At 43.5% G+C, this 11,244-nt stretch overlaps 1 protein-coding gene across 1 annotated transcript; it reads right to left on the bottom strand.

Annotated features, from left to right (window-relative positions):
* Positions 1–207: 207 nt before the first annotated feature.
* On the bottom strand, positions 208–4,002 carry GHSR (growth hormone secretagogue receptor). The gene is made up of 2 exons (XM_037826827.1): positions 3,194–4,002; positions 208–831 (listed from the first exon to the last, which is right to left on the bottom strand). The coding sequence occupies exons 1-2, from the start codon at positions 3,987–3,989 to the stop codon at positions 527–529; spliced, it is 1,101 nt and encodes a 366-aa protein (XP_037682755.1). The 5' UTR covers positions 3,990–4,002; the 3' UTR covers positions 208–526.
* Positions 4,003–11,244: the final 7,242 nt, after the last annotated feature.

Genomic DNA, 11,244 nt, shown 5'->3' with positions numbered 1-11,244 from the left:
ATACCAAATTTCAGACTCAGTATGATAAAATATCTCAATAATTTTTATATTGAATACTTTCGTGGCTTGCATTATATTTCTCTTGGATAGCACTGATCTAGAGCTATATGAAAATTGTTGGTTTTAAACGTCATGTTCTAAAATTTTTATTTTAATGTCATTCTTTTACGCAAATAATTTTTATCATTATGAAAAAGTAAATCAGATTTAGTATTTACCCATCGAAAAGTGCCCAAATTGCCCCCTCTGAACCTTTTCCTCTCTCTGACTTGCAAACCCCTTGCCAGCCCCACTAGCAGAATGCAAAATCATAGGCAGTGACTAGGTAGAAATAATGAGAGCACTGATGACTGTGCAATCAAACTGCCCACACCCTCTAAATCCTATCATTTCTTTTGCCCAAATTGATTCCAGATCTTTGTGTCCCTAATTATAAATGTAACCTTCAACTGCCTCCCAACTTCTGTGATGTTATGGCTTCCAGTTTAGAATAAAAAGCAATGACTTTGCTCAGCAGTGTGTTCGGTCATGTATTAATACTAGATTCTGTCCAGACCCGAGAACTTTCATCCTTTAGAGTGGAGAGCTTCCTCTGAGAGAAGGCTTTGAATCCCAGCAGTCTGAACACTGCCACCCGGTACTTCTTGGACATGATGTTGTACAGGATGGGGTTGATGGCAGCACTGAGGTAGAAGAGGACAAAGGATACCAGGTTGCAATATTGGCTGATCTGAGCAAGCTCCAGGGAGCCAGCCTCAAAGGACTTGGAAAATAAGTATCGCCCTACATGGTAGGGCAGCCAGCAGAGGATGAAAGCAAACACCACTACAGCTAAAAGGACAAGAGGAGACAGAGTGTCAGTTCAAGCAATGTTATAGCAAATCACATGCTATTTTTAAGACATAGTATTATTTTGATTATTTATAATATGATCATTGACTTCAAAGAAACACATCTTCTGCTCTTCCCCATTCCTGCATTTTAACCAGAGTGAGTCTGTCTGGACCAACAGTTCAACCATTTTTGCTCGGCTGGCCAGTCATTTCTATTTAACACCTATTCGAGTGATCTCATAACCAAGTTAATGAAAGTTAATATATTGATTGGCTTGACTGACTAGACAATTTACTCATGACAGTTCAACATTTTAAACATTTTAGAAACAACCAAACATAGGAGGTAAAGTGGCTGTTCTCAGAGTTTGCTGAGGTACTTTTTAAAAAATGCAGATTCCCTGGATGCCATATAGATTCACTAAATTAAAGTCTCTAGGGAGATCCGAGAACATTTTTTTTCCTTCTTTTTTTTCTTTTCAAAATTTCACAGAGGCCTGAGTGTGCAGCCAGGATTGAGAACCTGAGATGGATGATTCTATGCCCCTTTGATAAACATTAGTGAGGTATGAAAGGCCACAAACCCAAGTAATATTAATTACCAGTTCATCCAAGTCTTCATTTTGCCCACTTCAGCTAATTTTGCAAGACCCCTAAATTTCTAGATTAAATTTTTAAAATTCAGAATCAGAGGGAAAATATCAGAAAATAATATTTTAGCCCTCAGACCACTTTAGCAATCTCCTTCAAATTGTTTGTCAGGGCAAAATAAAATTAACATTGGTATTGAGACACCAATGAGGATGGTTAGCAATATAAAAATAAAACTGGAGGAAATTTTATACTTATTCTCAAAACTAAGTTTCATAGCAGCACTTGAACTTGACTGTCTTAGTAGCAACATGAATCTCATAGGTGGGAGCTTAGAGTCCTCTAGAGGAGCCTGGCAGGTTTACAGTCCATGAGTCATATCCTGAGAATCACTGGTCTAGAAAATGAAAATCTTTGACATTACTTGAATAAACTATATTTTGGTATGCAGGATTCCAGGAATTTTTAAGTTACAGATAGGAAATAATCCTGGAATGACTTCTAAGAAGCATTGAGTGTGCAAATAAGTACAAAGTATCTACTATAATGTCCAAATAATAAAATGACAAACTCTGGTTTTGAAAAAGCAAATACAATTAATACTTTGCGTGAATATGGACACATTTTGTATTAGTCACTTGTACCAAACACATACACTAAAGAAGATGGAGTCATGCAATAAATATCAGGCACACTCCAATTGTTACACTGCACCTGAATGTTCTCTGAGGGTCATTTGAAGAGGGGGCAGTAAATACTATTGGCTTCCACAAAATCTCCTTTTCTTGTATTGGAGACCTGGCTATCCTAGCTTATCCTAGCCTATCCTACCTGGAGAGACAGGTATAAATAGTAGCAGGGTAAATGGAATTGATATAATTATCTGGGGAAAAAATGCAAGGCAGAAGACAAGCTGCAATATTGAAAGAAAAATGAGTTGTCTCTGACAGTATTACCCAAATTGATTGTCTTTGGTTAAATTTACCACTGAATACTTTCTAGATCCTCTGCCTGCTTTTCTTAATGTAACTTAGATATCAACAAATTCTATTTGAGGCAGGAAGCCTTAATCTCCCCTGAAACATTTAAAGACTACAAGAGACTTTTATGAAATGTCTCAGGTTTGAAAAAAAAAGTTTCTGGGCATATATAAAACTCATTTTAGGGAAAAACAAAAGTGGGATATTTTTCCATGATAGAGAGAAAAGAGAGACAGGGAGAAAGAGACACAAAGAGATAGAAACAAGACAGTGAGAGGAAGGGGTGCAGAGAAATAGGAGAGAGACAAAGTGGTGAGAAAAGCACACACACATAACACACAGTCCAAAGGAGAGAGAGGAAGGAGAGAAACTGAAGACAGAGTCAAGCCAGTGAGAGAAATACCGAGATGCAGAGAGAAACACACAGGTAGAGAGTGCAAGAGAGACAGGAAAGAGACAGTGGGGGAGAGGGGTGGGAGGAAGAAGGGAGGGAGGGAGTGGGGAGCAAGGGAAAGAGAGAGGGGGCAAAAAAGGAAGAAAGGGAAGAGAGAAAGACACACACGCACATAGAGACAGGGATACTAAGAGACCAAAAAAAAAAAAAAAAAAAAAAAGAACTCAAGAGAGAAACGGAGAGAGAGAATAGTTAAGATTAAGAGAGGCATACAGAAAGATACATACAGAGAGAGACAGGAAAGAGAGGCCGAAACTCAGGGAGAAAAAGTAGGGACTGTGAAGGGGAGGGAGGGGAGAGGACCCGAGGGAGCCCGAGGGCGCGCGGAGACCCACCCAGCATTTTCACGGTTTGTTTGTGGTTCTGGTCCTTGAATGAGGCACCCACGGCTGCGTCGCCGCGCCTCCTCCGCCACAACTTCCTGCCGATGAGGCTGTAGAGCACAGTGAGGCAGAAGACAGGCAGGAAGAAGAAGATGCTGGACACCCACACCATGACTGTGAGCAGCCCCGAGCGCACGGCGAATTCAGTGGCGCGGCACTCCCTGGTGTCCCGTGGGTCGGTGCCGTTCTCATGCTCCACGCCCACCAGCACGAAGATCGGCCCCGCGCTGCAGAAAGCCAAAGCCCAGATGACCAGGATGATCAGCTTCACCCGGCCCTTGGTGACCACCACCTTGGCCCGCAGCGGGAAGCAGATGGCGAAGTAGCGCTCGACGCTGAGCGCGGTGATGGTGAGCACGGTGGCATAGGTGCAGCACTCGCTGACGAACTGGAAGAGTTTGCAGAGCAGGTCGCCGAAGTTCCAGGGCCTGTACTGCCAGAGTCGGACGAGGTCTAGCGGCATGCAGAGAAAAATGAGCAGGTCGGAGAAGGCCATGCTGGACAGGTAGAGGTTGGTGGTGGTGCGCATCTCGCGGAAGCGAGACACCACCAGCATGGTGAGCAGGTTGCCGGCGACACCCACCGCGAAGAGCGCCACGCAGGTGGCGGTGACGCCGGCCAGCAGCGGCGCGGGGAAGAGCTGCCCCAGATCGTCGTCGAAAGAGCCATTGCCGGGGGCTGAGTTCCAGCCCAAGTCGGTCAACGTGAAGTTGGTTCCCGGCTCCTCGTTCGGCGTCGCGTTCCACATGCGGTCACCTCTGCTCGCCCGGCGCGGGGCTGTAGGATGCGACTGTGCTAGGAGACGAGCTGGAGGAGGTCCCCTCAGGAGCGGGAGAGTGCGAGGAAGGAGCGGGCGCTCAGGGGCGATGCTTGGGAGAGGGAAGTGAGAGGCAGAAGCCGAGGGAGAGGTGAAACAGACAGAGAACGACAGGAAGTGTAAAAGTAGAAAGAGGCAGAGAGAAAGAGGGAGAGGGATCGATGGAGAGAGGGACTGGTTGAGACAGGGACAGAGAAAGTGACCCAGCGGCCGCCACCGCCCTCTCTGGCACCTCCCTTCACCCCCGTCCTCTCCCCAAAGCGCCTCTCTCCCAACGCAGCTTCCGGCCGGCCCCCCCACACGAACCTGTCACCGGAGCAGCCCCACCAGCCAGATCTCCCTTTTGCATTCTCGATCCAGCTCCATCTCGCACTTCTCAAATCTCCCCCGGGAGTGGGGAGCGCAGATATCTGGCGCTGGGAAGCGCGGAGCGCGATGAGCTCTTTCCTGAGCCTTGGGGCAATGCGGGCCTAATGTGGTCCGGAAGGGCAGGTCACACCCGGGGTGGGAGTGGAGGACGCTGGCGGCGGCGAGGAGAACGGCATCAGCAGCCGGGATCTGCATTCTTCCTCCACCAGCGAAAGAGTTGGCTATGGACCTAATCGGGAGAAGCGAATGTGCCCGACCCGGCCTGAGGAAAGGCGGGTAGGAAGAAAAACAAATTGAAAGGATCTAGTGCTTTTGTTCAGACCGTAGAGGGTACTGGCTGCACCTGGGAAGAGCCTCACGCGGTCCTAGAGTCTATCCTCGTCTTGGCAGAGAGAAACAGACCTAGAGACATGAGGACACTTGTCCTAGGTCACACACAGATGGGGGCTCAGAGACCAGACTTCCATCACCCACCTGGTTTGAGGCTTCTGAGAGTGCAGGGCAGTAGTCTGATGTGTGAATGAACCCTGTCCTGAATCCCAGTCCTTTGGTACACCCCCCCACCCACCCACCTTGGTGGTCGTGGGGATATGCTGACTGGAATATTACTTTGACCTAATCGGGGTGGCAGGGTGGGGGCAGTGAGGAGCAAAAGGAAAGAGGCGTACCTTGGAGGAGGGATGGAGTGGGCAATGGAAGAGGAGCAGAGTCCGTGTAGCTGGCACGTCGAGGGTGCACAGTAAACAGCTTTTGAGGAATGGTTGAGAGAGATCAGCCATTTAGTATCTGTGTTCCCTTGGCCAAAGCATTCGATGATCTTCCGAGCTTCACTTCTTTCTGATTTGAATTGCTAGACTCGTGTGAGGACCACTGAAAGAGGATTTCAGGTTTCGGGGACAGAGTAGGTGCTCAATATATAAATACTGGCCGCATTACTGTTATTGCGGCTGCTGATGAGGGGCGCCCGGTGGAATGGGTCAGAGTACCTCCCCTACATTCGCTGGGAGTCGATACAAACCCCCTCCAGCCCGCCAATACCCAGGCCGTCCCTGGCGCGGGTTCAGCACCCCGGCCAGCGCCTCCAGCCAGCGGTCATTCAATGCCTCTTCGCTCCGCAAGCCACGGCCGCAGTAGCGGCCGCGGCCCAGTCCCTAGTCCCTTTTCCCCTTGCTCCTCCAACACTTCTGTCCCACCCCCACGAGAGAGCAGGGGAGACTCCCCGGAAGCACTACACGCGTTCAGCCTCTGCCTTAACCTCACACATCAGGCTCACTAGCCAAGGTCCTAAATGAGAATCCATTAACTGTGTGTGAGGGAGGGTTTCACTGCACTTGAGTGCATTCCTACGATCTTTGACAGGTGATTTACACCATCTCTGCCATCTAAATTGTTAACGCTTAAAAGTCCACAAAGACTTAAGGCTGGATGTGTGAACATGTGCATAAAAGATTCCATATGTAGTGAGAGACAGCTTGAGTAAGGTTTGATAAAAACAAATTACTGGTATATATGCTACAGAATGGCTTAGTTGTAGCTGGTGTATTACAGATGTTGGACCACATTATCACATTGACTTTTAAAATTTTTTATTTCAAACTATTTTTTTAATATTACTACTAAGCCAAACCCCCAATTACTGTTTTTATAAAACAGTCAATAATTTGATATAATTTAACACTCCCATCCTATTGTTAAAAGAAGGTTTATGTGTGTGAATGGGTCTTTAGGGGGAGAATATAGGGCTGCATCAAAATATTGTAGGAAGTTATTGTCTAAGAATAAGAATCAGGAAAAGATTGTGGGAACATTTCTAGTCTAAATGGTGCTAAAGCAATGGCTGAAAGATGAAAAAATTGTTTTAGATCTATTGTGATAAAAATTTTGATATGTTGGCTAAAATAGCCAATTATTTAATGGCACTCAATCAGTTTCTAAAATATAGACAAATCTGTATTGTGTAATCAAGAAGAAACAGAGAGGACTATTGAAATTGATCCATTCATTCACAATACATAATACAACTATATAATATGTATAACTGTCTTTAAGCACATAGTATGTGCCAGATACTAGGTGATACCAACATAAATAAGACACATACAGGTCCTGTATTTACAAGCATACAGTAAAGAAAGAAATACAATTAAACAAACAATTCCAATACTGTACGATAAGTACCTTTAAAGAGGCATGAAAAATGACCTCTACTGGAATACAGATAAAGGAACAATAAACTAGATAGAGGCTTTAGGGAAGGCTTCTCAGAGGAAGTGGCATGTGAGCTGGATCTTGAAAGATGAGTTCTTTCAGATGAAGCAAAATATGCCCAACTGTCCAAACAAGGAGAAAAGCTCATTGGAGCAAAAGATCCTAGCATATCCTGTCCTATGTATGGTGTAAGGAGTGTTATTATGACCCATTATAAGTTTTTATATAGTTAATTCATATCAATCAATTATGGTTATTTTTTTCTTTTTGACGCTCAAACTGTCCCATTTTTGGACAATGGAATCCCCTTCAAGCTGGTTCCAGAGTCCTTTTGATGTGACTCACTTAGCTTTTGAGAACTTCCTTGCTTTGAGGCCCAATAAGATGTCCTGGGCTTGCTTTGTATGTTCCCTACTCTAGTGTTGTGGTTTGCTAATGCTGCAGGAATGCAAAACACCAGAGATGGATTGGATTTTATAAAATGAGGTTTATTTGGTTACACAGTTACAGTCTTAAGACATAACGTGTTCAAGGTAACACATCAGCAATTGGGTACCTTCACTGGAGGATGGCCAATGGTGTCCAGAAAACCTCTGTTAGCTGGGAAGGCATGTGGCTGGCGTCTGCTCCAAAGTTCTGTTTTCAAAATGGCTTTCTCCCAGGACGTTCCTCTCTAGGCTGCAGTTCTTCAAAAATGTCACTCTTAGTTGCACTTGGGGTATTTGTCCTCTCTCAGCTTCTCTGGAGCAAGAGTCTACTTTCAGTGGCCATCTTCAAACTCTCTCTCATCTGTGGCTCCTGTGCTTTCTTCAAAGTGTCCCTCTTGGCTGTAGCAAGCTTGCTCCTTCTGTCTGATCTTATATAGTGTGCCAGTACTTTAATTCAGACCCACCCAATGGGTGGGCCAACACCTCCATGGAAATTATCCAGTCAGAGGCATCAGACACAGTTGGGTGGGGCACATCTCCATGGAACACTCAAAGAATTACAATCTAGTTAACATTGATAGGTCTGCCCACACAAGTTTACATCAAAGATAATGGTGTTTGGGGGGACATAATACATTCAAACTGGCACATCTAGACATGGAAACAATTGTTTCTCCAAGAACCCCTGGTACCTTGTAGTGGAGAAGAGCATGAAGAGACCTAAATTTGGACAGTAGGTGTGGTTATTTGCCCCTGGAATGTGATTGAAATGGGTCTCCACTGAGGTTGTAGCCTCAGTACTTGGACAGACAGACTGGATCTCAATACCTGGGCAATGCTCACTTCAAATAGGACTGGAGCATATCCAGCTTTGGGCAGGTAGAGGTGGGGTAGGAAAGCTAACCCCTCTCTCTGTTTCCTCAGAAATCCTGGTTGTAACTGGATTGGCAACTTCCTAGTAAAGGCCAGCATGACAGTGGCAACAAGAGGCAATTTAAAGCAATGCTGGATCTGCTACTCCAGATTAAGATCTCTCTCAGGACAGGCCTCTATCTTGGTGGCTTGGCTGACCAGTACACAATGATACTAACCTCCCTCACGCAATCAATAGGCCAAATTGCCAGGCAACTCCACTGACATGTGTTCAGCTGCAAATCCATCCCAGCACTCCCTGCTTCAACATCACTTACATGTGTGGAAGGTACTCTCACATAGGAACTGGGGTCACTGACCCATATTGGCACCTTGGATTAGGTGATGGTTGCAATCACTAATTCACAGTCATTTCATGAAAAACTCAAACCAAACAGACTAACAGGACTAGTGCACGTTATAATAACAAGTCCCTAGTGGGTGTCACACATGCCCTGCCAAGATGTGTTTTCCTTTGTAGCACTCATTGGGATGGAGTGCCTCCCACCAGGAGAGAGCTCTTGCTGCCTTGGAAGATTAGGACCCATTGCCCACATGAACAATCATACAGAGGGTTACAAGGGCCTCTCCCTGCTCACCCATCATAGCATGGCCCAAGACACTCCCAGCAGGGTAACTGGACAGCTGGTTCCATTCTGTGGTCCAGGTGTTCATACTGGGGATAGGTATGCATGCCGTAAGACAGATGGTATGCAGCTTGTCTCTGACAATGTTGAAAATATCGAATGCTGCCAAGCCAAGCAATTCAAGACCAACAGGACTCATTAAATTCTCTAACCAAGATGGTGGTGCTTAACTGATAGCCCTTGATTATCCACTGGCAGAACAAGGGGGATGTCTGTATTATTGACAACACATCATAGTGTATCTACATATATAATTCAAGAAAAATTGAAACTGAAATGAAAAGGATACATGTTCAAGTGGGTTGGCTGTTGACTGTACAGCTGCAATCCCACTTGAACTCTTTCTTTGATTTCTTTAGCTGACTTAACCCTGGTGCCTAGATCTCTTGATTGAGAATGCTCCTCCAAGAAGGCCTGATCATCCTCTGGGAAGTGGCTCTCCTAATGGCCCTGGTTAAATGTGACAACTTGGCAGAAAGACTCTGAAAATGATTCACTACCATCTGGACTATTGATGGACCACATTAGACCCACCTCTGCCCTTAAATTCTAGGTAGCTGCTGTTCCTACTGAATGTGGCATGCTATTGAAACTTTCTTTCTGTCAGGCCATTAAGGGTTGGAGGGTTGACTGTTGGGGAAGCAACCATCACATGACCCGCCACCCCACTCCAGTTTTGCTCTAATCAGAGCCCCGAGCCTGGAACATTCCCTTATTTGAAGGTTGGGAAATGTGCTTATGCTCAGCCCAGGTCCTTCCATATAGGGTAATCCTCCCCTGTTCGGGTGCACAGTGAACTTTGTCCTGCTTAAATATGTGGGTCATATGACACCTGGCCAACTCCACTAGTATATCTGTTCCTGGTACAGAGGGAACAGGATCTTTCCTACTGCAACACAAGGGGTTAACTGGGGTCAGCTGTCAGGAGGACCCATTGGCCAGGGGGAACTGACCACTACCAAATCCCACCACTGAAGTTGACTTTGCTCCATCTCTTCTGTATGTGAATAAAGTGCTATTCCAGCCAGTGCTTGTGTATGTTGTGTCTTCATTGGTGACTGCAATACCAGTTCCATGGAGGAGGAGTCTGGACTCCTATTCTTGGTAACCAGCATATCTTTGCTGTTCTCTGTGTGGTGGACCTTCACCCCTGGTGATAGCGAAAACCTTGGCTCAACAAACCCAGTGTCACTGTTATAATATTCCAGCTAGGAAGGCACAATCTTGATCTCACAAGGTAACATCTGACAAACTCACGTGAGGAATATTTTTGTTTTTAAAAAGACGTCAGTAAATGTCAACGTTATATAAGACAAAGAAAGACTGAAGAAATGTTCCACATTAAAGAAGACCAAAGACACATAAAACTAAATCTATGACTTGATCCTAGACTGGATCATAAATTGGAGGGGAAAAAATCTGCTATAAAGAACATTATTGGGTCAATTGACAAACTTAGAATATGAATGGTATTCATATTAGATATAAAATATAAGTAGATATAAGTATAGAATACTTAGATATAAGTATTGAATCAGTGTTCAGTTTATTGGAGTTGATAGCTGTTGATATTGTATGAAAAAGAATAGGAAATACATACTGAATCATGATGTATGCAACTTACTCTCAACTGGTTCAAAACTAATCATGTACATACATGTGCATGTGTGTATATAAAGAAATAGAGCAAATAATAAAGCAAATGGGCAAAATGTTAATAATGGATGAATCTGGGAAAATGGTAAACTGATTTCCCTGTACTATTCTTGTAACTTTTCTGTAAAAAATTATTTGCAAATTATTTCTAAATGAAAACTCCAAGAAGTCATAAGTTCATATATTTAGAATTCAATTTTCAATTATTTATGTAACTTCTTTGATTTTATATTTATACTAAACATCTTTTCAAATAAATAACTAATAAATATAATTATTTATCTTACAGTATGCATTAAATTATTTAAAATATCTTTTTGTGTAAATTGTTAGGCTATGTATGCCTTTTTCACATTTTTCCCATGAGGTCATTGGTCTACCTTTTAAAATTAATTCCGAGGAATTCTTTTTGTATTGAGGAGATATCCCTTTGTAATAATATACATTGAAAATATTTTTCCCGGCTATTCATTTGTCTTTTTCACTTTGCTTGTGTTTTATTTGACATGCAAAAGTTTTACCCATTGCCAAGTAATGAAGAAATGCATCCATGCTTTTTCCTATTATTTTCTGGTTTTATTTTTTCATAGATCCATTTTCAATATATGGGTATATGGAGTGATACATGGATCCAATTTTGTCTTTTTCCCAATAGTTATCCAACTGTTTCATCATTTATAAAATCCACCTTTTCCCTAATAAGTTGAGATGCTCCCTTTCTGTTACTAATTTCTTACTAAATTTCTATATGCATTTCCAGAGCCCAGACACGACACTTAGACACTATATACTGCTTCTCTGTACTTTATGTATTCCATTCAGTGAATTGAATACTGCCATGAGCCATTTCTACTTTTATTAAAGTGTAATTTTATTTTTATATTATTCTTTGTATCTTATTTCTTATATTCTTAGGAGTAGGATTGGAGACACACATCATGAAATCTAAAAAGGATACCAAAATAA

Source organism: Choloepus didactylus, chromosome 1 (assembly GCF_015220235.1).
Source record: "Choloepus didactylus isolate mChoDid1 chromosome 1, mChoDid1.pri, whole genome shotgun sequence".
In the NCBI taxonomy this organism is placed as follows: domain Eukaryota; kingdom Metazoa; phylum Chordata; class Mammalia; order Pilosa; family Megalonychidae; genus Choloepus; species Choloepus didactylus.
The sequence above is the reverse complement of the archived record's forward strand: the minus strand, read 5'-3'. Positions and strand labels throughout refer to the sequence as shown.